Consider the following 27,769-nt stretch of genomic DNA (forward strand, 5'->3'; position numbering starts at 1 on the left):
GTCCCAGAATGGTCTGACCTCCTGCCCCAAGACAGATCCTCCGGTTGAGTTGAGTCCACTTCTCACTATGGAAGAGCCACCCTCTCTCCCCGCCAGCAGACTCACCTCCAAATATTCTCTCTCTTGCCTAGGCCACTTACACTTCATACAACCTGTAAGGCCAGTTCAAGTGCCACCGTTCCCCAGAAGCCTTCCTGGATAGCCCCACCTATCCTAAACCGCTCCCTTTCCCAAACTCCAGAGCAGCCGTGGTGTGGCTCCTCAGTGGGACTTGCCTAGTACCGCCCTCTTCCAAGTCTCTGAAAGCTCCCCCGAGAAGCTGCTCCAAATAAACATAAAGTCCACACAAAAACCGTGGGGTGCTGCCCGGCTGGACATAGCTCAGTGGTTGAGCATCGATCTATGAACCAAGAGGCCACGGTTCAATTCCCGGTCAGAGTACATGCCTGGGTTGAGGGCTTGGTCCCCAGTGTGGGGTGTGCGGAAGGCAGCCCATCAATGATTCTCTCTCATCACTGATGTTTCTATTTCTCCCTCCCTCTCTCTCCTTTCTGCTCTGAAATTAATAAAAATAAATTTAAAAAACAAACCAAAAAAGTGGAGTGCTCTTCAAAGGCAGCCTCAGACAAGCTCTCTGCCTGTGTTCCAGCCACGTGTCTCCCTTCAGCTCAGCTACACAGACGTTCTGGAGTCTTTAAGGAAGGCACAACAATGTCTGTTCTACTCTCTTGATTGTATTTAAGACAGCACTTGATGGTATGTTGCCTGGTACTGTTGTCAATTATTTCTTGTTTGTAGGTCTTGATCTTCAACAAGGCGGTAACCTCCTCAGTCTCATTCCTTGTGCTCCATAGGGTCCAGCAGAGGGCTTGTCATAGCCAAGCGGAGAGCACCAGTTACTGAAGACTTGGAGATGCTCTGCTAAAAATATACTGAGCTTGGTAAATTCAGCAAATCCTTTTTATTCCTATTATTTATAGTATTAATGTGGACAGGCTTAATGAATAATTGTTGGTGTTTTAATTGCATTTTTATTGATTTCTCCAGTTGTTAAGTACAATTTGTAAGAAGCCACTTGGACTTTAAACGGCGCTGCTGCTGTTTCCCAAGGTAATACTGTACTTTTTCATCACATCCTTGAAAAGTGTACTCAGCACATTTCGTAGGCGGAGGAAATGAACTGCTCAGAAACAACACCGGCATCTGCGGCATGCACATCAATGAACATGTTTTCATTCCCATCACACGTCTTCCCAGTTTAGGATTAAGTTATTGCTCATTCTGTTCGAATAGCAGCTGTGGTTTATGTACACACTGGATCCTTCGTGTGTCCCATCGTCTTCCTCCGGTTGACACTGTGGGTTGGTGTTAACCCCTGTGTACCACAGGTCCACAATCCTTTCCTAAAACCCTTGGGGCCAGACCTGTTTTGAAGTCTGAACTTTTGGGATTTTAGAAAAGTGAGCAGATAGCAGATGCCTAAGGCTTTGGTTTTGTAACAGTCTCAGCCGGAGCAAGGGTGGAGCCCAGTAATTTAAAACATTACTAATTCTATGGTAAAACATAGATCTTTTCTTTTCTTTTTTTAACGTAGATGATTTTAAGTTGCTTCCCATTTGTTCAGGTCAGGCTTTGCTGATAAATGAGGTTTAGCACCAAACTTTCCGGTTTCATCGATTTGGGGGTTTTCCTGTTATAGGTAAGGGCTGGTGGCCTGTGTCTGACTTCTGAGCTGCACTGGAATAGAGCTGGCCACTGGGTTTGTCAGAGATCCCAGACCCTGGCTCCACCAGCACCAGGCGGCACTCGTTCAGTTGGGGATTACAGTTCAATTCACCAAACGTTTGTTGAGGTCGTGTCTATGTGCCAGGCACTATGAGAGGCTTTAAGGGGAGTAAGATATGGCTCTGTGTTAGTGGGCTCAGGCTGCTATAACAAATCCCAGGAAGCGGGGGTGGGGAGGTGGGGGGGGAGGGGAAGGGAGGAATTAAGCAGCAGGCATTTATTTTCTCACAGTTCTGGAGGCCGGGAGTATAAGATCAAGCTGCCAACAGGTTGGTTCTGGTGAGGACTCACTCCCTTTCCGTCTTGAAGATGGTCACCTTCTCACTGCATCCTCACCTGTCTTGTCTGCAGGCAGGGAGAGAGCAATCTCTGGTGTCTTTTCCTCTTATAAGGACACAGTGGGGAGAGGGGGAGGAGGAGGAGGGCACAGGGAAAATACATGTGATGGAAAAAATAAAGTAAAATAAATAAGGACACCAGCCCTATCTGATTAGGGCCCCACACTTATTCCTTTCCATGGCCAACAATATACTGATAACAAACCCAGACAAAGACATCGCAATAGGCCTAGATCCAAGATATATAACAGACCAAGATCAACATGGTGCATATATATGTGTGTGTATATAAATATATACATACATATATACATGAAATGTAGCACATGTTAAGAAATATGTAACATGACCAAATGGCATTTATCCTACATATGCAAAGTTATTTAGGACCTGCAAATAAGTTCATGTAATAAACCTTATCCTATATAATAAAAGGCTAATATGCAAATTGTCCCGTCGATCAGGAGTTCGACCGGGAGTTCAACTGGGAGTTAGACCAGGGGGCAGGGCCAGCCAGCCAACTGCCCAAGGCCCCTCCCCCTGGATGGCCATGCCCCCGATTGCCCCCCTCACCCTGATTGGGGGCGGGGCTGGCTGACCAACCACCCATAGCCCCTCCCTCCAGCTGGCCCTGCCTGATCAGGGAGGGCTGGCTGGACCCCATCCTTGCACGAATTCGTGCACCAGGCCTCTAGTTAGTAGATAAAAACTAAAAACCAAAACTCTCAAGAGTCTACCATATAATTTGCTTAAATAAATTTTAAATCTACAGAGAGAATACCAATTGGCCTTGAAAACATTTCTCTAAAAAGCCTATCTCTCTAAAAACTGCCTTTGCAAAGGTGGCAGTTGAAAGCAAAATATGAAAATGTTTATCCCCTTTGTCCCAGAAATCTCACTCCAGGGAATTAATTGATCCTAAGGAAATAATTCAAATGAATATTGTTGTTACAGTGTAATTTGTAGTAGTGACAAATTTTAAACAAAGGCCAGTGTTTAATAAATTATAGTACACTACCTCAGTAGATTACTGTGTAGCCATTATACTTTAGAAATATGATATGTGAAGCAATATGACAGTGTTTATAATGTAAAACTGAGTTTCCATATGAATATCCTTGAGAGAGTTCCCTGGGAGGAAACTCAAAGAAGTGAAGATAATTTTAATGTTGAATGTTAGGAATATGAGCATGTTCATTTCTACCTTTTTAAAAACGTAACCAGTAAAACATATTTTACACAGTGCCCAAGACTCCCAGCCTAACCCCCCCACAAAACACGGTTAGCATTTTAGGCGGTAGATGGGATAAAGTCGGCTAAGGTGAGGAAAACAACTGTGATATGAAGTATCATTCAGATGTGTAAGTCCGTGAAATCGAAAAAAGGAACAAAATTATGTATCATTATGCAAACTCAGAGAAGAAGGAAGTTTATCTATGCGCTCAAAGGAACATAAAAGTGTATTTTAGTTAAAAATATTAAAAGACTGAAAAAGCACTGATGTTTACGAAACTACGGCGGGAGCTTGGCAGGGCACGCCCTCCGCATGGGGTGGACGTTCTGGAGCTGCACCCCGAAGTCGCACAGGAGCTCCCGGATCTTGTCCTGGCACATCTTGTCCGCTGCTCTCCCCGCCTCCAGCTCCCGGCGCTCCTCCTCCTCCTGTGCTTCCCGGGCCTGCCGCTGGTAGGACATTTGCATCAGAAGCTGCTTTCGGTACTCCTGGGCTAACCCGGAGCGTCTGCAGTATCAGAAACGTCAAAGTAGAAAATTATAGAAGTAAGCGTTTGGATTTATTTAGGGCATTATAATTAAAACTAGAAGCCCGGTGCACGAAATTCGTGCACAGCGGGGGGTTGTCCCTCAGCCCAGCCTGTACCCTCTCCAATCTGGGACTCCTGGAGGGATGTCCGACTGCCCGTTTAGGCCCGATCCTGGTAGGATCGGGCCTAAACGGGCAGTCGGACATCCCTCTCACAATCCAGGACTGCTGGCTCCCAACTGCTTGCCTGCCTGCCTTCCTGATTGCCCCTAACCGCTTCTGCCTGCCAGCCTGATCACCCCCTAACCACTCCGCTGCCAGCCTGGTTGATGCTTAACTGCTCCCCTGCCAGCCTGTTTGCCCCCAACTTTCCTCCTCTGCCAGACTGGTCACCCCTAACTGCCCTCTCCTGCAGGGTTGATCACCTCCAACTGCCCTCCCTTGCAGGCCTGGTCCCTCTCAACTGCCCTCCCTTACAGGCCGGGTGTCTCCCAACTGCCCTCTCCTGCTGGCCATCTTGTGGTGGCCATCTTGTGTCCACATGGGGGCAGGATCTTTGACCACATGGGGGCAGCTATATTGTGTGTTGCAGTGATGATCAATCTGTATATTACTCTTTTATTAGATAGGATAGAGGCCTGGTACAGGGGTGGGGGCCAGCTGGTTTGCCCTGAAGAGTGTCACAGATAAGGGTGGGGGTTCCCTTGGGGTGTGGGGCGGCCTGAGCGAGGGGCCTGTGGTGGTTTGCAGGCCGGCCACGCCCCCTGGCAACCCAAGGGGAGGCCCTGGTATCTGGAATTTATTTTCCTTCTACAATTGAAACTTTGTAGCCTGGAGCGGAGCCAAGCCTGGGGCTCCGGCAGCCATTTCTGTGGCAGTTAATTCACCTTCTACAATTGAAACTTTGTTGCCTTAAGCGGGTGGGCCCGGCCAGGGTGTGCGGAAAGCTTTGCTTCCCCTGTTGCCGGCGGCAACCCTGGCCTGCTCTCTCAAGCTCCATTCTGCCGCCATTTGTTTGAATTTGTTTACCTTCTATAATTGAAACTTTGTAGCTTGAGTGGAGGCTTAGGCCTGCAACAGCTATGGAAAGCTTGGCTTACTCTGTTACCTGGGAAACCTTGCTCTCTGTGGCTGTAGCCATCTTGGATTTGGGTTAATTTGCATACTCGCCCTGATTGGCTGGTGGGCGTGGCTTGGCTGGTGGACGTGGCTTATGTAGCGGAGTGATGGTTAATTTGCATATTACCATTTTATTAGAGAGGATGTAGTTGGTGGAGTGAAATTAAAATCAGGGTGAGTGGGGAAGAAACAGATGACAAATCCAATCATGTGTTCAATATATAATAATTAAGGTAATCTTAGAACAAATACTAATTTTTAGGGAGGGAATTTTTCAAAGTATTCACTGTGATGTGGAGAGAGTTTTGGTCTTTTTCCATCCCTTCTCTCACTCCTCTGCAAGACTGTCTATCAAAGGGCCAGGCCCCTACAGGGAAAGCTGGCAGTGGTCTCATATTGTGGTGACTAGGTGGGTAAGTTTGCCTCATTCTGTTCAGTATTAACTGGACAATTTCTTCCATAGATAAGCAACATTTTAAATATATAAGCCACATTTTAAATTTATACTGTGAGCCTTGGCTGGTGTGGCTCTGTTGGTTGGAGTGTCGTCCCATACACTGAAAGGTCGCAGGTTTGATTCCTGGTCAGGGCACATACCCAGGTTGCTGGTTCAATCCTCAGTCCTTGATCGGGCACATACTGGGAGGCAACTGATCGATGCTTCTCTCTCACATCAATGTTTCTCCCTCTCCCTCTCCCTCTCCCTTTCTCTCTCTCTAAATATCAATAAAAACATATCTTTGGGTAAGGATTAAATTTTTTTTAATTTATAGTATGATTTTTTATTGTGGTAAAAAACACATAATATAAAATTTAGCATCTTAACCATTTTTCAAGTGTTAAGTATATTCACATTGTTGTAAAATAAATCTCTAGGATTTTTTCATCTTGCAAATCTGAAATTCTATACCCATCAAAAACTGAAAACTCACCTTCCCCCCAGCCCCTGGTAACCACCATCCTATTTGCTGTCTCTATGAATTTGACTATTCTAGGTACCTCATATAAGTAGAATCACACAGTGTTTGTATTTTGGTGTCTGGCTTATTCCACTTACCATAATGACCTCAAGGTTCATCCATGTTGTAACATGTGTCAGAATTTCCTTCCTTTTTAAGGCTGTATAATAGTCCATTGTATACAGATTCCATATTGTGTTTATCTGTTCATCTGCTAATGGACATTTGGATTATTTCCACCTCTTGGCTATTGTGACTAGTGCTGCTATGAACATGGCCATGCAAATCTCTCTTCAAGGTCCTGCTTTTAATTATTTTGGATATATACTCAGAAGTGAAATTGCCAGATCATATTGTGGACCAAGAAGGAGTTCTATGGAAAGTAACCTCACAGGGTGATCTGATCATAAATTCCTAACTGGGCAGGTCATGGTGGGTAGTCACGCACCAGGCATATACATTAACACATCGTGAAATAAACATAACCACTCAGATAAGCATGTAATTTTGTTAACTATCTTGTAATCCTTGCTTTCTCCCACCCTTAGGTAATCTTCCTTCCCTTCCCTCCTTTATTCCAAATGCTTAAGAGAAACTGTGAAACAGCCGTTCTCCAGAGCATCTGAGATCTTTCCTCCCGGCAACTGTCATCAATGTTGGCTCAAACAAACTCTACACGTTCTCTACAGGTTTGGACATTTCTTACATCAACAATATGACAGTTCTATTATTAATTTTTTGAGGAAATTTCATACCGTTATCCTTAGCAGTTGCACCATTTTACAATCAATAAGCCACATTTTTAATATCAGCTTTCATTAGAAATAAAGATTATAGCATGTATATGCTTCTGTGGCAGATTCTATTTTCACAGTTTGTTTCCTTGGGGGGCGTCATCAAGTTATTTCATTAGGATATAGGATTGGTGCCTGTTTTAAAAAGTTTTTTCTAATTTATATTATTTTTTCAAGATGTTCATCTGCCCTAGCCAATGTGGCTCAGTAGCTAGAGCACTGGACTGCATACCAAAGAGTCTTGGGCACAGATCTGGGTTTCGGGTTCACTCCTCACCCCCAGTTGTGGTGAATGCAGGAAGCAACCAATCAATGTGTCTCTCTCACATCAGTGTCTCTCTCTCCTCCTCCTCCCTCCCTCCCTTCTACTCTTTCTGAATTCGTGATGGAAAAAATATCCTCAGGTGAGGATTAACAAAAAATAAATAAAATAAAGATCATTCAGTTCAATACCCAATTAATCTGAATGTACACAATAGCAAGAGAATTTAATTTTATCAAGATGGTTGGTACTTATTTTAAGAGTCTCATGCTCTACCGACTGAGCTAGCCAGGTACCTTGATACTTATTTTAATATGAAATTCTGTAGAGTGATTTGAGCCTTTAGGAAAAATATATTAGCCATGCATCACTTCGACAGGGATACGTGAGAAATGTGTCAGGTGATTTCGTTGTTGTGTGAACATTGCAGAGTGCATTTATACAAACCTAGATGGGATAGCCTATTACACACCTAGGCTTCAAGCCTGCTGTTTGTGTATCCAAATATATCCAAAGGTACAGTGGAAACAGAATAGGCCCTGCCTGTGTGGCTCGGTTGGTTGAGCGTTGTCCCGTGCACTGCAAGGTCGCTGGTTCGATTCCCGGTCAGGGCACCCAAACAAAAACACAGAATACAATACTTATCCTACTGGCAGCACAGTAGGTTTGTTTACTCCAGCATTGCCATAACCATGGGAGTAATGAGCTGAACTACAGCATTATTAGAGCGACGACAGCACTAGGTGATAGGAATGGTTCAACTCTGTTATCATCTCGGGACCATCATCGTATATGCAGTCCATTGTTGGTAGAAATGCTACGTAGCACCTGACTGTACTGATGTAAAATAATGTCAGTAATGAAAGAATTATGGCACATGGTCCTCTGTGTTAAAAATCTCCATTTTTTTTATTTAGATAGTAAGTGATAATAGAGAAAAAATCATACCTTACAAAATTCTCCTCCTCTTCACGGTTAAGCTCTTTAAGACCTTCCTGTATGCGCTCCTGTTCCAGAGCACGTTCTTCCAGTTCTTTCGCTTTCCGTTGCACTACGAAAGACAACAGCAATGCTTGCTAATTGACTTTTTTCAGACAAGACTTGCTAACATCTTTCTGGGCAATGACGGCATATTATTTTTAGAAAGGCAGAGCTTAGAATCACTGAGCTGGATCTTAGGCCAATAAGATAGAAGTAGTTCTCTCCACTGAGGAAAGAGCAGGGTTTAGGTTCATATGTGCTGTGTGATCTACACGGATTTTCTCTTAATCATTTTTTGTTGAGACTCTATGCTCAGCCTTTTTCAAACCAATTATCCTCTTGAGGACAAATAATTCTATTGCCATTAATGTTAATGAGAGCTTTTATTAATTACAAAATAAATATTTAAAAAAGTCTTAGTAGAAAAGGTTTTTAAAAATTAAATAAGAAAAACTGAAGCATCCCTATAGGAAATAAAAATGACAAAGTAAACAAACAGAGTTCACAAAAGAATAAACACAACCAGGCAATACACATCTGAAATGTACATATCTTCCCAAAATCCACTTATAGAAATGCATTTTAAATAATCATATATAAGCCAAAATAAACTATTTACAGAGCTTTTAGGACAAATGTAACACATTCATCTGCCACTTAATCATGATAACCTGCAATGCTAACGTACTGGTAAGAAGATTCAAAACAATCTGAAGGTCCATTAGTTGTGTTTTGGTAAAATAAATTATGGTCCATTTTTATAATGGATTTCTAGGCAGCATTATAAATCTTATAATTGAAGAAAAATGACCTGGGAAATGTTTATAATAAGTGCAAAATCCAGGCTATAAAACAATATATACAACATGACCCTGATTTGTAGGGGGGAATTATATACATAATAAAAGTATTGGCTGAAACCGGTTTGGCTCAGTGGATAGAGCGTCAGCCTGCGGACTGAAGGGTCCTGGGTTTGATTCTGGTCAAGGGCATGTACCTTGGTTGCAGGCACATCCCCAGTAGGGGGCGTGCAAGAGGCAGCTGATCGATGTTTCTCTCATCGATGTTTCTAACTCTCTATCCTTCTCCCTCTCTGTAAAAAAAAAAAAAAATATATATATATATATATATATATATATATATATATATATATATATATATATTAAGTAAAATAAAAATAAAAATATTGGAGGGAAATACAGGAAGTTGTGAATAGTAGCTATTCCTGGGTTGATGGAATTATAACTGACTTTGTACCCTTCTTTATAAATGGTCCCAAATGCTTACATTCTTTGTTTTCTCAGTCTGTTCTGAATTATTTATCATGGATGAATACAGAATCTTTTTCATTTATAAGCTTTCTTCTAATACTGACTTAATAATTTTTTAAAATAGCTTTTTTATTGATTGCAGAGAGGAAGGGAGAGGGAGAGAGAGATAGAAGCATCAATGATGAGAGAGAATCATTTATCTGCTGCCTCTTGCATGCCCCCTACCAGGATCAAGCAGCAACCCAGGCATGAGCCCTGAATGGCAACTGAACCGTAACCTCCTGGTTCATAGGTCGAACCAGGAAATGAATTATACTGAGCAACAGAGGCTGGGCTGACTTAATTTTTAACTGCTGTTATAATACATGGAGTGGAGAATTAACCAAAGGAACCAAGATGAGCTTTCTCTTGCAAAGACAACTAACGCGAAGCCTAATGGCACCCTAACTGTGAATCGTCCATCTACTGGGCGGGACATGGAATGATGGGAATCGGGAGGTGGCGGTTCCTCCTCTCTACAGACACTTCCTTTTGTAAGCAAGCACTGTTTGGATGTCAGGGAGTACAATGGTGTGCTAAGACATGAGCAGGACTCAGTGAGAGCCCCAGGCACTGCTTGAAGCTCAGGGAACACAACGGTGTGCTAAGTCATGAGTAGGACATAGTGAGAGCCCCAGAAGGAGTAGGAACAGGGTGACACCGAGGGCCTCTTGAGGAATGAGACATTTGAGCTGCCTTGAAAGATGTCCAGAATTCCTCTAGATCAAAAGCATCCTAGAGAAAACTACCCACGCAAAGGTCTGTAGGTAGGCGGTACGGAGACACCTGCAGAAAGCATAGCGGGACAGATAAAAGGGAGGACGGGGAGATGTGTGTCTTGCCCTACCTTCTCACTCCCCTTCATAATCACTAAGGCCCACAGACTAGTCATGCTGTTCCTTTACCCTTCAGAACGTCTCCCCTACGACTGCTCAGAGTCTGCTGGGATAGAACCCTCTCCATACGCTTTAGGTGGTCACACTTAGGTAAGACCTGCAGAGCAGGGATCTTGCCTTAACCCTTTTTACATCCCTCATAGTAGTTTATACATAATACCTATTTAATATATATTTTGGATGCTACTTAAATTGAATAAAGGCCCAACTAAAATATAATTCATTTCCTTACACTTTTCTTGAACTTGAAGTTTTCTTGTACACATGACCTCATTCACAAGTTGTTTCCTTGCCTCCTTTTCAAGTTTCAGCTGTTTGTCCTTCTCCGCCCACTGCTTTGCCTTCTCTTCTTCTAATATTCTGTCCAATTCTTTCTCCTGAGCATTTTCTTCCTCACGCTGCTGTGCCAAATATTCACGATATATCTTCTGTTCTCTTATCCTATCTTCCTACATAATATAAATTTACCATATGTTGTTAAAACATTCTTAGGTATGATAATGATATTGAGGATATTTAAAAACAATCTTAGAATTACAATCTCAATGTTTCAGAATTACCACTGAAATTTTATAGATGAAATATTATGTCGAGGATTTACTTCAAAATATTTAGGGGTGGTGGGGGTATTGGGTGGTGATATAGATGAAACAAGAATGATCATTAGCTGATGGTTGTCGAAGCTAGGTAAGGGACACATGGGGGTTCTTTGAACTATTCTTTGTATCTGTTTGAAATGTTTTAAAATACATTGTTGAGTAAGTTAATTCAAACACTATTCCAAAAAGTGTCTCTCAAAGCAGTTCCCAAATAATTTGCAATGGTACAGATTTATTTTCATTTATTTTAATTTGGGTAGATAAAATCTTAACCTGATAAACAAAATAAATCACTACTACTGTTATGGCACTGTCTTTGACTAGAAGATGAGTCAGTCACCTGATATTTTATAACAGCAATTCTCAATCTTAGCTACACTTTGGAATAACCTGGGGAGCTTTTCTTTCTTTTCTTTTCTTTGTTTTTATTCTTTACTTGAGTTCTGGCTAAGAAAAAATTCAGAGCCAAGACTCAAATACAAGCACAAGTTTATTTAGAAAGTCACAGAGGTAGAAGTGAGCCATAGAAGAAAAAGGCTCAGAAAACAAGTTACGGAGGCCGAAAAAGGGCCCTTGGAGCTTAGGAGAGAGAGGCAAGGAAAATGTGCTGGGGAAAGGAGAAGGAGGAGGAAGAGAAGGGGGAGGGGGGAGGGGGAGGGGGAGGGGGAGGGGGAAGAGGAGAAGAGTTAAGAGAGAGAGAGAACCATACCCATTTGGGGAGCTTAAAAAGTATTAAAGACCAAGTCTCACCTTGAGAGATTCTTATCTAGTGGATAGTTTTAAGTTCCCTAGTGATTTGAACGTGCAGCTAAGGTTGTGAACTGGACTTTATAACAAAGACATTTCAGTTTACTTCTTAATCTTTCATGGTTTTATATTTGTGCTGTTCCATCCAATCTCTGATCTGATCTCTTTTGAGAAAATCATAGACCTGAGGTAGGACTAGCAAGGTTGAGGGCTATAGCTGCACTATCAGAATGGCTTGTATATGTAGTCTCATCCTTACTTAGGAATAAATTTAATAAGAGAAGTGCAAAACTTATATTCTTAAAACTAAGAAATATTATTGAAATAAATTAAAGAAGACCTAAATAAACGAAAAGACATCCTATGTTTATGGATCAGTAGACAATATTGTTAAAATGGCAATTGTCTCCAAATTGGTCTCGAGATTCAAAATAATCCCTAACAAAATATCATTGTCTTCTTTGCAAAAATCAATAAACTGATCCTAAATTCACATGGAAATTGAAGGGAGTCCAAATAATCAAAACAATTTGAAAAAGAACAAAGTTGGAGGATTTACATTTCCTGATTTCAAACTCACTACAAAGCTACAGTGATCAAGATGCATAAACATGAGATACAGCATAAGGATGGACATATAGATTAAAGGTATACTAGAACTAAAAGTCCAGAAATCAACCCTCACATTTACTCTCCATTGACTTTTGACAAGGTGAAAAGACATGTAGGAGATTTAAATGCATATTACTTAGTGAAATAAACCAATCTAAAAAGGCTACATACTTTATGATTCCAACTATATGACATTCTGGGAAAAGGCAAAACTATGGAGACAGTTTTAGGCCAGTGAAACTACTCTGTATGGTACTGTCATGGTAGATTTGTGTCATTATACACATTTGTCCAAACCCATAGAATGTATAACACCAAAAGCGAACCTTATGCAGGCTTGAAGGGAGCACCAACTAATTGATGTGTCTCTCTCACAGCAATGTTTCTCTCTCTCTCTCTGTCTCCCCACTCCCAACCACTCTCTCTAAAAAGCAATGGAAAAATATCCTCGGGTGAGGATTAACAAAACAAAACACACACACACACACACACACACACACACACACACACACACCAAAAGCGAAGCTTAATGTAAATTATGGACCTTGGGTGATAATGATAATAATGTAGGTTAATCAACTGTAACAAATGTTCCACTCTGTTGGGGGATGTTAATAATGGGGGGAGGCTTTGCATTGGTGGGGGCAGGAGGCTATGGGAAATTTCTGCATCTTCTGTTCAACTTTGCTATGAACCTAAACTGCTCTTAGAAATAGTCTTTAAAAACAGTACTACAGGAAGAGCACGACACCCTTCAGAGTTCAATACACGTGTCCAAGGAGCAGACAGCTGAATGAATACTGGAATGCTTTTCTCTACTCTCCTTGCCTGACAACACTTTACATATCCTTTCATATCACTTTCTCAGTGATGTCCTCCCCAACGTGCAGGCAGGCATAATCCCTCCTCCTCCTCCTGCGATCCCCTCACCATGTGACAGAGTAGGAGTTCTCAGGATTCAGTGAGCATCTGAATAAACCTGAGGGAGCTTGTTAAAACAGATTTCTTGCCCCCGCCAGGATTTCTAGATTCTGATTCTGGAGCCTACGAATTTCTATCTCTAATATTCTCCCAGATGATGCTGACACCACACTTAGAGTGGCACTGATATGGTTCATCCTGCATGTGGCTGGCTCCTGTAAGACTGAGAGCTCAACAAGGAATTTCACCCAGCACATATTAGACACTGAACGCATGTCTTACTCTTTTTTGCTTGTTTTTATCAGCCTCGTCCTGTAAGTCTTTCTGGGCCATTTGCACGAGTTTCGTGCGCAAGTCCTTTTCTTCTCTGTACTCCTGCTGAAGACGTTCTATCTTCTCTTGGAGGGCTTTTTGCAAAGTGGTCCTAAGTTTCTGTTTTGTCCTCTGTTTCTTTAGCTTATCCTGCTCATCCTCAAGTTTCACCTGAGCTCTGTCATCTTCCTAAAGCAGAACAATAAAGAAGATAATTCAGTACAGTTGGACAAAACGAATAAATGTGTTTCATATATACACCTGGAATTAGAAGGACTATAAGAAATAAAACTTGCCTTCTCCTGCTGAGCCAGCAGTAAGGCTTTGTGAAATTGCTGTGTAATTATAAAGTAATAGTTGTCAAGTTCAAAATGCAGAAATGTATAAAGAGAAATCGCCTTTAAACCTAGTACCCATCACTCAGCACCACTCTCAACATTTCAGTGGATTGGCCTTCTACACTTTACTCTTCTATGCCCATCTGCACATCTACATGTGGGTGCATTATTAAACAGCAATAAGAGTCCAAAATGGAAATGTACATGTCAGCTAAATACGCAAAACCAAATTTTAAGCATTATATTCCTCAAAGTATTCCCCCATTCCTCTCATTTTCTTAGCTTTCTGGCTGCTTGATTGCCTGGCCAAACAGGCGGTTCTAACTGGGGCACCAATGCTGTTGGGCATTGTGGGTTTGGTAGGAAATGTGGGACATTAGTCCTCCTGCCAGAGGCAGCTGAACTCTCCTGAAGGGATAAGTATTTGTCCAGCTGGGACAGGAGGTGACGTAGTAATCAATAGTGAAGATGGGATACAAATCTCAATTTGACTTGCTTTAACTGAGATTCATAACAGCCGTGATTACTGGTTTGTGAGAGGGGAGCTATATGTACTAGACTTTTCCACTAATGCCAGTAAATCCAACTGAATGGTAAGGGGCAAATTCGGTAAGTGCAGAATCTAAGGAAAAGGAAAGGGTATCAAGCATGAAAGCCGGTGGAATAGCAGGCCACACTTTTTATAAAGTAAGCTCAACCACATCCAGAGGAAGTAATCAGCCGAATCCAGACTATAAGATAGGAAGGGATGGAACGGGGGGAAACTGTTAAAGATTGAGACACCTAAAAGTAGTTTGCCATGTTTTGGCTTCACCAGGATAGTTTTAATCTTACACCTGTTGTGCCAATGTAATGAATTTATTGTACCCCTTTCAATCTCAAGTGAATAATAAACAGTCCTTCTTTCTAAAAGAGACTTATAACAACCATATTTGGATTCTGGTTTAACTATCAAATAAGTTAGACAATGACGGTGTAAGGTTGATTCATTCACAGCAGATGGTTATTGTGTGTTGGCTGTTGTCATTGTTTTATTAGACAACCTAAGGGAAAAGAGGTCAGTGCCCCGGCCAAATAGGTGCTGCATGTTTCAACCGCACACTAGTTGAAAATGCTGCAGAAGAGGCAGCAATCTTGTTGGAACTAAATTATTGATATTGGTGGCCAGAAGGTCCCATAGCTGTTCCACAGCATTTCTTCATAGGATTTGGAAACTGTCAATTTACAGATCATACATCAAAGAATAGGGGATGTTGCCAAATTGCCACTAGCCCTCCATAGCACTGCCAATGATTATCCCATTTCACCCTCCCAAAAAAGGCAGTTGCATTTTCCTCCTTTCGCAGATAAAGACATTGAGCCGCCGCAGTGAAGTGACTTGCTCTCTGCAATGGGAGGGCGCTGTCAGCTGGGCTTTGAAATCCAAGGCTCTGGTCATGTTGCCCCGTGAACTGGCCAAGGGCACTAGGCAAACTGTGCAGTCAGAGGCTTGCAACCGGTCCTATACCCACGGAGTGATCAGCCCATGACCAGCATTTCTGTAATACCTTAATCAATAAAGAAATTTAAAAAATAAAAATAAAGGGCTCACCACAAGGCGCGCCTCCTCTTCCTTCAGCCGCTGCGCTGCCTGCCTTCGCGCGTTGATGTCGGTGACCTGGGCATTCAGCCCCAGCCGTGTGTTCTCCGCCAGGTTTTTCTGCCTCTTCGCCTCTTCAGCTTCCCGCCTTTCCTTGGCTAATCGGTCTTCCTCCCAGAGCTTACAGAACATCTGCTCTTCCACCAGCTTTTGCCTTTTCAGCTCCTCATTGAACGCAACCTGTGCTTTCCGCTCCTCACACACCTTCTTCTCGTGGAGAGAAAGCAGCTCAGTGCGCAGCTCCTCGCAGCGTTCCCTGAGAGGAGAATTTCAAAGACAAAACCTTCATGAGACATGGCTCTATTTAGGCGCCTATCTGTACAGTCAGACCCTGAAATAGGAAAAGTCCAAGATCTGGATGTAGGCCGTACGAGCAAACGTGACGAGTGGCAGGGAGACAGGCACCATGATGTCACAGACAAAATACGGGCACTGGGTCAGACAGAGCAGGCTTTGAATCCAGTTTGGACATTTCCTGTGTGACCTTGGGTTGAAAACTTGACCTATCTGAACTTTTTTTTTTTTAACACTTTCAAGGTTGTGGTAAGGATCAGAGATAACAGCGTAAATGCCTGGTAAGTGATAAGAGCTCGATAACTGGTGACCATGATTATTATACGGAGGAAACACAAGAGAGAGGGGCCCCTACGACATTCCAAGTGGGTGAGGCTTTGGTAGGAAGAGACCCCACATGCACTTTCAAGGAAAGGCCATCTGTGACCGCACAGATGAAGGCTTCCCCATCTCCCTGGGCTCCGGGCAGGGCACACGCCCACGGAAGGGGTTTCGCCTGAGCTGCCTTTGCACACCCAGGCTATGTCACCCTTCGAGAAGACACGCTCTCACCATAAGTGTCCTTTTCTTTCAGTCTTGGTTATTCAAGTTTCTTCAAAAGTTCTTCATTGAGCCCTGTGATATCCATCGATGTCTACACTTCAGAATCACTTAGGGATATTTTCAAAATCCTACTCCCCACTTCTTCCCACCCTCCTCCCAGACCGGACTAGGTACATCAGAACACCTGGGGTGGACACAGGCCTCTGCAGCTTGTCAGAGCACCCAGGAGGTTCTGGCATCCAGCCAAGCGAGGAGACCCTCTGACTGAAGGCAATGTTTATCAACATCAAGTCTTCCTGGTTTCTAAACCAAATTCAGCGCCAAGAAGCTGCAGTCTGAGAACGGGCTCAATACAGAACGTCTGATGACATTTTAATAGCTAAGACTGAAAGAAAGGATGAAGTCTAAGCTCTCATTGCAAGAGTGGTCAATACCTCTATTTTAATGAAAATAATCACTGACAAAAGGGAAACCTTTTTGTTTGCGAGTGCTTTACATGGTACTTTCCCACATGAAATCTTGTATCATCCTCGTAAGTATCTTATAACTCAAATGTAGGAGCAAGAATTACCTCCGTGTTAGAGTTAACGCAGGGAGCCTAAGTGTCTTCCCAGGAGTAGTAATACCATTCGCAGCACTTACTGACTTTTAATTTGCAGGCATTGTTCTAAGCACGTTACAGGCATGGACTTTTATCATCTTCATAACCACCAATGTCGCAGTGAACATTACTGCAAGTTCATTTTCATCATTACGATCAGCCCCCATTTACAGATGCGAAAGAGGAGGCACAGAGCAGTTAAGCATCATAGGTAAGTGCATACATTTCATATGTGGTAGAGCTGGGAGTGAAAACCTGGCAGGCTGGCCCTGGAGTTTAGGTTCTCTGGTACCTCACTGTAAGAGTACATACATGTAAAGTGCTTAGAACAATGCCTGGCCAGTCATTGACAGAGACAAGTGTTCTAACCATGCATCCTAGGGTATTTGTTTAACAAAAACACCCAAAGCAAAACAAAGCTCAAAACTTTCTACTTTAATCTGGGGTTCAATCGCTCATTGTGTATAAATATAGAATACCTAAAAGAAAAACACAATGTACCAAGAGCATGCTCCATAAAAGAAGTATTGATAAACTGGGTTTCATCAAAATTAAAAATCTTTTTCTCTGTGAAACACCCTCTTAACAGAATAAAAAAAAAACAAGCTACAGACTAGGAAAAAATATTTCCAAACCATATATCCTGCCCAAAGGACTCATATCCAGAATAAATAAAGTACTCTCAAAACTTAATAGCTAATCCAATTAGAAAATGGGCAAAAGCAATGAAGAGACATTTCACAAAGAGGATGGTCTACAGATGGCAAATGAGCACAGGAACAACTGACAACATCACCGGCCTTTAGGGAAACACATGAATGGCCATTGAAATTCACTTGCTAGTGTCCCTTTGTCCCTCACAGCATCTTCTCAGCAGCCAGCAGGGAGTGTCCAAGTCCGACCGAGGACAGGAGATGAGGCTAAACTTCAGAAAGGCCAGATAATCCAAGTCTAATCCTGTCTTGGTCACTACGAGCTTGAAAATCTAGTAAAATGACTATCTGTGGAACTCAGGTTACCCATCTTCAAGATGGGGAGGAGCAAGTTCCTTCCGGTGATATGCATGACTGTAGAGGGCCCCCTGGGAAGGCACCTGGGCATTTCTTTAATTATTGTCAGCGGAACTCAGGGCGACAGGCAGAGCCATGCCCTGGGAACATGCTTCCCCAAAAAGGCTGGATGTGTTGTCAGTACTGACTCTTAACTTTGCCAGGAGTGTGACTTTGATATGTAAATCCAGTCCAGCACCAGGAATGCTCGGGCCTACTCAAGAATGCAAATAAGCTCCTTTGATCCTAAGTTTTGGTGATACTTCCTGGTATTTGGGGATGTATAAATAAACACCCTGCGTGGGCTCTGGGTCCCTGTCCCTCCATCAGAGGAGGCAGCGGTTCCACCTGGCTCCCAGCTTATCTTTCTATCTCTGCGTCTTCTTTCTTTCTTTCTTTCTTTCTTTCTTTCTTTCTTTCTTTCTTTCTTTCTTTCTTTCTTTCTCTCTCTCTCTCTCTCTCTCTCTCTTCTCTCTCTCTCTTTCTTTCTTCCTTTCTCTCCCCCCCCTCCCTCTCTCTCTCTCTTTCTTTTATTTCTCAATCCCTAGCCACCTCCACTCCCAACTGGTTATTCATCTCTCTTTCCATGCTGGACGCGGAAAAGGGAGATCCCCGCCATATCTGGCCCCCTGCCATACATGACTGCTCTGGTTTTCTTCACTGCCCTTCTTTAGCAGCTCCAAGCCCTGAAACTTCCCATTCCCTCTAGTCTTAGCAGTTTAATTTACTTTGTTAGCAGCTGTATCTGCAATTTGTATGCACTATTCACTGCAATAACTTACTTCTCCTTTGGGCCTCTACTAGGAAGATGTAGGACAGTCTACATGGTTAATAGAAACTTCATGGCAGAAAGAGAAGAGATGGCAAAAGCTTTATCTCTGAACCATGTCTTGCCCTAGCCAGTTTGGCTCAGTGGATAGAGCATTGGCCCATGGACTGAAGAGTTTCAGGTTTGATTCCTGGTCAAGGGTACGTACTTCAGTTGCAGGATCAATTCCCGGCCCTAGTCAGGGTGCAGGCAGGAGGCCACAAATTGATGTGTGTCTCTCACATTGACGATGTTTCTCTGTCTCTCCCCCTCCCTTCCATTCGCTCTAAAAATCAATGGAAAAATATCCTCGGGTGAGGATAAACAACAACAAAAAGAACCGTGTCTTGCTCCCTCCACATGCTTGGTTTTGCTTCTTTCTCACATCTGTTGACCTTTGATATCTAGAAAGTTATCATCATGATCTTTCTTTTTTTAAAATATATTTTATTAATTTTTTTTTATTTTTTTTTTTTACAGAGAGGAAGAGAGAGGGAGAGAGAGCTAGAAACATCGATGAGAGAGAAACATCGACCAGCTGCCTTCTGCACACCCTCTACCAGGGATGTGCCCGCAGCCAATGTACATGCCCTTGACCGGAATCGAACCTGGGACCCTTCAGTCCGCAGACTGACGCTCTATCCACTGAGCCAAACCAGTTTCGGCTGATATCTCATCTATTCAGATTTCTTGCACTGTGAAAAATGAACTCATATATTCCTTCTGTATTCTACCATACTTTAAACTCAGAGTTTGCTTTTTACTTTATCTTGGGCTATAAGCAATAATACTGTATATTATACTTGAAATTTGTTGAGGGTAAATATTAAGTGTTCTTAACGCAAACCAAAAAATCCCTTAGTGCCTGCATTTTGCAATGATGTGTATATAATTACCAAGACTTAAAGGTACAACTACTCTCTATAACCTCTTAAAGCTATACTCTACTGTACATTAGCAATCTTAAACCTTTTTTAATACACATATTTTGTGTGTGTGTTTTTCTGACATCATTACCTGAATTGTTGGTCTAGCTTTTCAGCCACAAAATCTTGCCTCTCTTTTTCTTTCTTCTCCTTTAATAATCTGGTTTTCTCTCTCATTCTTTCTTTTCTATCTTCAATTGTTTCTTCTTTCAATTGCATTTCAGTAAAATACTCGTTTTCTTCTGCTGCTAAAAGTTCACGGAGCCTGAAACAAAATGACAAAAATAAAAAATTTAAATTAAAACTGTGATGCCACATACATCATTTTACAAATTTACTTTTATTTTGTTAAATTTTATTTCAGAAGTACATGTTTAATCATAAATTTCACGAGAAGGGAAAGATCATTGCATTCTTCCATAAAATAAAGCTAGTTGTCATTTAAAGCAATAAAGAGAGCCCGGCCAGTGTTGCTCAGTGGTTGAGCGTCAACCTATGAACAAGGAGGTCACGGTTCAATTCCTGGTCAGGGCACATGCCTGAGTTCTGGACTCTACTCCTGATGGGGGCTTGCAGGAGGCAGCTGATTGGTGATACTCTCTCATCGTTGATGTTTCTCTCTCTCTCTCCCTCGCCCTTCTTCTCTGAAATCAACAAAAACTTACTAAAAAATAAAGCACTGATCTGTGCAATATTTTATTTGATCACATATAGATGTGATATGTAATGTATATCTTTAACAAAAGGAAAAATGAAATTTTAATTAAAATAACAAAATATAAAACAATTATTCTTTTGCTATCATGATAATGCAGGTGATTATAAGTAAAAATACTTAGTTATTGATTTGGCAGGAATATGACTATCTCAGCCATGATTCTTACTATAACATTCAGTTGATTTTTTTTGACTGGTCAATCTCAAGTGGTTTCAGGATTATTTCATAGTCTGGGTCATCAGGCTTGTGAGCCTTACTTATTTCGTCTTTCTTCAGTGTTGATGATAAATCCTTGCATGGCATCCTTCGTTCTTGTTTTCACAAGACTGTCCACAAATCTGCGGTCATTGCGCTTGTACCAGTCAACTTTCAAGCGATCCCGCTCTATGGACTTAATGGAATCCAAAATAGCATGATGTTTCTCATAGCTGCGTAGGATTCTCTCCAGCTGTTGCTCAGCCTTTTGGCCTTCGGGAGGCCTGGCTCTCTAAAACAAAGAACAACTATCACTTTTGATAGATCCAAAATCAACAGCATATTTTCAATGAATCATGATCTCCACCAATACTCAGACTAAATAAAACTTGGTACTATATAAGTTTAAGTGGCTAAGGTGTAACTTGTTTGATTCTTTGAGCCTATACTTAAGATCAAATCCGTCTCAAAATATTTCTCAAGTGCCATTTGAGTAAAAGTTCATAGAATTATAAAGTAGAAAATCTGAATGGGATGCTAGAGATTATCTAGTCAAATCAGAGACATTGATTTGCTCCAGGTGCTTCAAATAAAGCAGACCTGGATAGAACAAGAATTAGAGGTCTTCCGATTCTTGACCTTGATCTTGCCACTCAGTATTCTACTGTTTCTCTCGGCAGACAACATAGTTACCACCATCAAAACACTTTCAATTTAAAGAGGCTACTATGTGGCCATGTCCAAGTACCTTATAGTTAGAGCATGGTCCCAATATACTGAGACTGCAGGTTTGATATCTAGCCAGGGCACATAGAAGAAGAAACCAATGAATGTATAAATAAGTTACCAACAACAAATCTCTCTCTCAAAAATCAATTTAAAAAATTTGTAAGAGGCTGCTACCTAAGTACAGGTGACCCTTGAACAAAACGGGAGCTAGGAACACACGAAGTCAAACATCCACCTATAACTTTTGACTTGCCCAAAACTTAAGTTGTTCCCTGGCATCCACAGGGGAATGGTTCCAGGACCACCACCCCCTCTACCAAAATCTGTGGATGCTAGTCCCCTATAAAAATATAAAAAATTAGATCAATGCATAGTCGGCTCTCTGCATCTCTGGACTCCAAACTGTCAATCAAAAATAGTAGAGCCCTGACCGGTTTGGTTCAGTGGATAGAGCATCGGCCTGCAGACTCAAGGGTCCCAGGTTTGATTCCGGTCAAGGGCATGTACCTTGGTTGAAGGCACATCCCCAGTGGGGAGTGTGCAAGAGGCAGCTGATCGATGTTTCTCTCTCATCGATGTTTCTAACTCTCTATCCCTCTCCCTTCCTCTCTGTAAAAAATCAATACAAAAAACATATATAAAAATAGTACAGGGCCCAGCTGGTGTGGCTCATTGGTTGAGCATCCACCCATACACCAAGAATTCACCAGTTTGATTCCCAGTTAGGGTACATGCCCAGGTTGCGGGCTCAATCTCCAGTGGGGGGCGTGCAGGAGGCAGCAATGGATATTTTTCTCTCTCTCCCTCTCCCTTCCTTTCTCTCTAATATCAATAAAAACATTAAAAGAAATAGTACAGGTATTTATTGAAAAAAAATCCATGTATGAGTGGATATCATGCAATTCAAACCTATGTTGTGCAAGGTCAACTATATATAGAATGAATATGAAATGAGTTGTGAGAAGGAAGAAAGGGTGGGAGAGAGGAGAGAACTAGGGAAAAGTAAAAAAGAAGAGCAAAACTGGTGGCAGAACTTTATTTCTATTGTGCCCAGGAGTTTAATGCAAGGGCTATGCTCCTGGCATTTTGGGTAACTTGGATTTCTGTAAATATGTTCATTCTATACAAACATCCGCTAAAAAGTTGGAAATGCATACACCATTTTGAGTACATATTGATACATGTAATAAAATCACATGGAGTGTATCTTTTTCAATTCTGAATTCCTAGCATTGAACATAATGCTACCACTGTCAGGTTCTCATACGAAGGAAAGACAGAAAGAAAAGACAGTGTTTCTGGGTGGGCTTGATACAATTTCTGCTCCTCCTAGGGCCACCATTAAACCCACGGTCTTGAGCTTTGTACTCCAGCTAGTTCTATCAAGTCAGCCTTATGTGAGTCATGACACTCTGGGGTCCTGATTCACAGTAACAAAACTCAGCTTATGGCAGAGAGTCAACCTGATCACTTACACTTAGAACGTCATTGTCAGGACTACCAAAATATAAGGTTGGTCTTGGTAAAGGAGTCTTCTGGAGAAAGAAAATCAACATCTGGAGAAGTTTGATGAAAAGATTAAGGGTTCTGGTACACAGATAGATACTTAGGTTTAACTGAACAAGATAAGGCGAAGTTGAGATGAGAACATGATGTTGGGAGTAATATCATGGGAATTAGCTAATCCATACCAGAATTACTTAAGAGTCTGGAGCCAGTTAACAAGTTACTGTTCTCTAATATGTATGGCATTTTAGAAATGCAGATTCAGTATCAACAAAACAGAGCAGAGTTAAAACTGCACCTTGGGTAGGACACACACAGAAACTCGGGTTCCCAGTAGACATACATACAAGCTGAGAACAGCAACCAAGTTCCAAGATCATCAGGAATCAATTGTCTTGCCAAGAACCAGGCCCTGAGGCACATTTTGACTGAAGAGGAGAGGACAGTGAGAAACAGCCGGGGCAGTCACCAGGGAGCCAGGAAGCCTTTTAAGGCTTGGGGCTTGCTATGCAGGACTTTGTGGCCAGAAAGGATCCATTCTCTGGACGAATAAAGTATGACCTGGAGTTCTCTACCAAGATGATGCCAATCCATGCACAGTCTTGTCATTAATCAAAACTGTCACTGCTTAATGGAAATATAATGTAAACCAGATCTGTAATTTAACATTTCTAGTCACTGCATTTTTAAAAGTAAAAAGACACCCGAAACTAATACAAAATAATATTGAATGTAAACTATAATTGAAAAATAAAATAAAAGAGTAAAAAGAAACAGGGGAAAATAATTATAATAATATATTTTATTTAACCTATATTATCATCTCAACAGATGATTCCAGGCATATTTCAAGTGATCAAAAGTCATGTGTAGCCCTAACCGGTTTGGCTCAGTGGATAGAGCGTCAGCCTGTGGACTGAAGGGTCCCAGGTTCGATTCCGGTCAAGGGCACGTACCTTGGTTGCAGGCACATCCCCAGTAGGGGGTGTGCAGGAGGCAGATGATGAATGTTTCTAACTCTCTATCCCTCTCCCTTCCTCTCTGTAAAAAATCAATAAAATATATATATTTTAAAAAGTCATGTGTAGACACTGGACTCTAAACCATGCTAAAGGCAAGCAAAAAAGAATTTATAACTACCTTGTATTTTCAAGGTCACTGAAGGCTTTTGTTACTGTAACAGCTCACATTATAGCTCCTAGTGTTACAGTTTACAGTTTAATCTCTTAAAGAATAATGTCTGATATTCTAGCTATGATTCTGACCTCTACCCCTCTATCCATGACCAGAATAAATGTCCTGCTAAAAAACTATTTTGAGAAGCAAATAACTGGGTTCCTAGGAGGCACTCATCAAAAGGTGGCTCATTTCGCTTTTCCATTACTTCAGGCATTACACCTTTTATTGCTGTGTTCTGGTGGAGTTGTTTAGCATCCAAGTCTCAGCTCTGGTGGCTTTTATTCTTCTCCCACAACTCTGCAACCGCTAACATCCACATTTCTTATCACACCCCGACATCTGAGATGCACAGACTCTGATCTTTTCCTTTTTATTTTTCTATAAGCTCAAAGTATAAGCTCAAAAGCATTAAATAGGCCTGATTCTCTGGTCTGGTGGTAATCTGGTGGGACAGAAATCCTTACTGTTCCCAACACCAATAATGGCACCTGACCAATGGCACAGCCCCTCAGCTCTGTGTTCTGATACCAAACCCAAAGCAGGTAAGTTTCTGTCCCTGATTAAGTCTGTCTATAATTAACTTAAACCCTCCAGTCTGTAGAAGCTCCAGTGTACTGATTTCAGACCCAATCCTACAGTCCTTGGAGGGAGCAGGTCTATAAATGGACTGATAATTTCTGTGTGCACATGGAACATAAAATTGTATCCTTCATTATCCCTGATATTCCCTTCATAAAGTGTCCTCACGGCTATAGCGTATCACGATCTACTGTTAACCTTTTATGGTTTTCTGCATGAGCAAGTTGTTTCTGCCATTAGATAATAAGCAACTTGAAGGCAGGGATCAGACTTCTATGGAAGGGTAAACCTCCCAGGGTCATTGTGTCTCCCACTTTGCTGTGCATGCAGGAGCCACTCAAGCAATACCTTCATCATTGCCTAATTACACATGGAAGTCTTCTAGCCTGTTGAAACACAGGTGCATGGACCTAAGACCAAGCCAGCTTTCCGGGCAACAAACCCTCCTGTTTCCAGCCAGGCCTGCAGGGACACTTCTGTTACAGTTGAGTTTGCACAGCGGGGCTCTATAACCCCTGGCAACCCCTCACAGCCCAACACCCCTTCCAGACAGCCAAATCACCTCCAGCCCAGACCCGGTTTCCTGCTGCCTGACCCTCTGCCTTTCCCATGACCCACACTCCGCAAATCTCCAGGGACAAGGACAGCCTTTGGGTGTCTTACTACAAGATCCCAAGTAGTAATTCTCCAAATACAGAACCTAAATATTGTAACTGACGCAGGAGAGGGGGAGAGGGATGGAACACGAAGCGAAATTATCCATCTTTTCAAAACTCAACCCCATTGTGTCAGGCACCAGTTTTCCTGAGAGCCCCCGCTGGAGACCAGACTGGGCTCAGCTGGGTCTGGAGTGCTGGAGGATGCAGAGAGCAGTAGGGACCCGCACACAGCCCCTGCTTACCACCATCACCACTTTGGGAGTGGGGCCCTTAACCTCCCGCTGCACGATGCCAAACCGCTGGCTGTACATTTTCGAGTCCCCTCGGGATGCGGCGGCGTCTGCCGCAGCTCCCTAACGGCGGCGACCGGCGGAACCAGCTTCCGCGACACAGATGTCAGGTTGCCATGGTGAGCCTCGCGGGGCAGGTGGGTGGGGCGGAAGTTGATCCTATCACCATGGTGACCGTAGACGCCGGGACTTGCGACTTCCTCTGGAAGCGGATAAGCTGAGTCTGCGCGGGTCAGGGAAGGGGAAGGGGCCCTCACCACGCCCTTGATTAGGTCTCCTGTGGACCTCGCCCTTTTCCTTAGGGTTCATCAGAATAGTAGGAAAAAAGCCTCCTTTACCCGAAGTGAAGTCGAAGATCTAATAGTATTCCAATTGGCTTTGCTATTTATAGCCTATAACCAGTCGGTCTAAAAGCACGAGAAAGGTGAGTGGACATTTGGTGGGAAGGTTATTAAATTTTGTGGCCATCCTAGGATAATCTGATAACGTAAATCATCACAAGACCTCCTTGTATATTTTTGTAGTTTTTTCCAGTAATTTGCAAGGTATTTTTACACATAAGATGTTTGAGTCTCACAAATATCTTACAGGTTAATGCCGTGGTCAGCAAACTGCGGCTCGCGAGCCACATGTGGCTCTTTGGCCCCTTGAGTGTGGCTCTTCCACAAAATACCACGGCCTGGGCGAGTCTATTTTGAAGAAGTGACGTTAGAAGAAGTTTAAGTTTAAAAAATTTGGCTCTCAAAAGAAATTTCAAACCTTGTACTATTGGTATTTGGCTCTGTTGACTAATGAGTTTGCCGACCACTGGGTTAACAGAACAGCAGGTATTATCCTCATTTTAGAGCTGAACTGCCTTGTCAGCCTGCCCAACCAGTAATGATAAATCTGTTACTAATAAAATCTTATTACTCTGGGCACAAACCAAGAGTTAGACTCGGGGTACTCTAGGATGGGGGGCAGACCCGATGGGTTGGTAGTGCAGTGATAGGAATGGCTGGGCACCATAAAAACCAAGAGTCTGAGTCAAGGGTCACATTGAACCAAAGTCAGGATGTGTGGATTAAATGTGCGAGGAAATCAGGCTCCGAGAATCCGGATCCCAGGGAACCTGGAAGGGGCCCTCAGCACAGGTGGAGACCACCGCTGTCTTTCCAGCCAAGAGCAATGTAGTCAATACTGAAAGCCAATTAAGGACACTTTGCTGCTCTCACTCTGAAGTGGGGGCAGACATAGGACACTAGAATATATAGATTACAGAAAAAAATCAGTCCTAGTCAGTTACTGCCGTGCAACAATAACCAAAGCACAATTATTGTGCATACCATCTTAAGGCTGCAATTTACTGTAAATTAACATTCCTTAATCACTTGTAATCCACCCACTTCAGATTTTGTATATGGTACTTTTCTAGATTTGGATTCCATTTCCTGAATTGCTGGTTCAGCTTTTCAGCCACAAAATAATGTTTCTTCTATTTTAATAATCTTTTAAAATAATTTTTTTTCCTATAATGCTTCTTCTTTCAATTGCAGTTCAGTAAAATACTCATTTTCATTTACTGCTAAGAGTTTATGTAGCCTGAAACAAACAGAGAAAGAAAGAAGTTAGATGGTCGTCTCGGATCCCTGGACCGAGTCCTGAGGGACAGCTAGTTCCTTGACCTTTCAGTCCCACGGGTGTCTGGTCACCGGACACCAAATCCTTGGGGAGGAAGGGAGGGAATGAAAACACCCTCGGCCAGGCGTGGGCGTTTGGGAAAAGCAGCTGAGACTTGGGGGTGCCTGAGGCACCCCCGAGGTCGTAGAGCCCGGAGGATCCCGTCGAAATGAGTTTTGGTGACAGGGGGAAGCTACCCCTGGGTGACACCCGGCTGCCCTGGAACGTCCCAAGCGTTGGTCCTGAGCTTGTCGTGCCGCACCCTCATCAGAGGCAAGCCCCGTAATTTAACTCCAGTTCGGTTTTGCCTGTTTTACCACAATTTGAATCAATTTCCCCTATTGGGATGGAGGCCACGCCCCTGGCCCTCCAGGTCCTGTAGGGGTGAGGGGTAGAGTTCCTGGGGCCCAGGTGGGATGACGGTGGTCCCACGCCCTCAGGCGGGCCTGTTCCGAGGGTGGAGGGGCCGGGCTTGGCGCGGTGAGCCTGGGCATTCAGCCAAACCCCCACGGAGGCCTAATAGGTATTACTTGCCCAAGGTCCTTGGTCAGAACCTGACCTTTATCTTGCCACCCACTATCCCACTTTCTCAGAGGCAGTCAACGCTGTTACCAACATGACATTCCCAGAAGATACACTAAATATGTGAATCAGTAAATG

At 42.7% G+C, this 27,769-nt stretch overlaps 1 protein-coding gene and 1 long non-coding RNA gene across 2 annotated transcripts; one reads left to right on the top strand and one right to left on the bottom strand.

The window, feature by feature from the left end:
- The first annotated feature begins 645 nt into the window (after positions 1-645).
- LOC307107351 lies at positions 646-6,641 on the top strand. The gene is made up of 4 exons (XR_013814220.1): positions 646-756; positions 855-941; positions 1,048-1,110; positions 6,512-6,641. It is a non-coding gene; the product is annotated as an uncharacterized lncRNA (long non-coding RNA).
- CFAP53 (cilia and flagella associated protein 53) lies at positions 2,928-27,648 on the bottom strand. Its single transcript, XM_079784594.1, has 8 exons — positions 25,403-27,648; positions 20,571-20,800; positions 19,687-19,860; positions 15,327-15,630; positions 13,368-13,586; positions 10,439-10,655; positions 7,968-8,070; positions 2,928-3,864 (listed from the first exon to the last, which is right to left on the bottom strand). Exons 1-8 carry the CDS (start codon positions 25,469-25,471, stop codon positions 3,636-3,638), a joined length of 1,545 nt encoding a protein of 514 aa, XP_079640720.1. The 5' UTR covers positions 25,472-27,648; the 3' UTR covers positions 2,928-3,635.
- Positions 27,649-27,769: the final 121 nt, after the last annotated feature.

This window comes from Cnephaeus nilssonii (genome assembly GCF_951640355.1).
Source record: "Cnephaeus nilssonii genome assembly, chromosome: 11".
Classification (NCBI taxonomy): Eukaryota; Metazoa; Chordata; class Mammalia; order Chiroptera; family Vespertilionidae; genus Cnephaeus; species Cnephaeus nilssonii.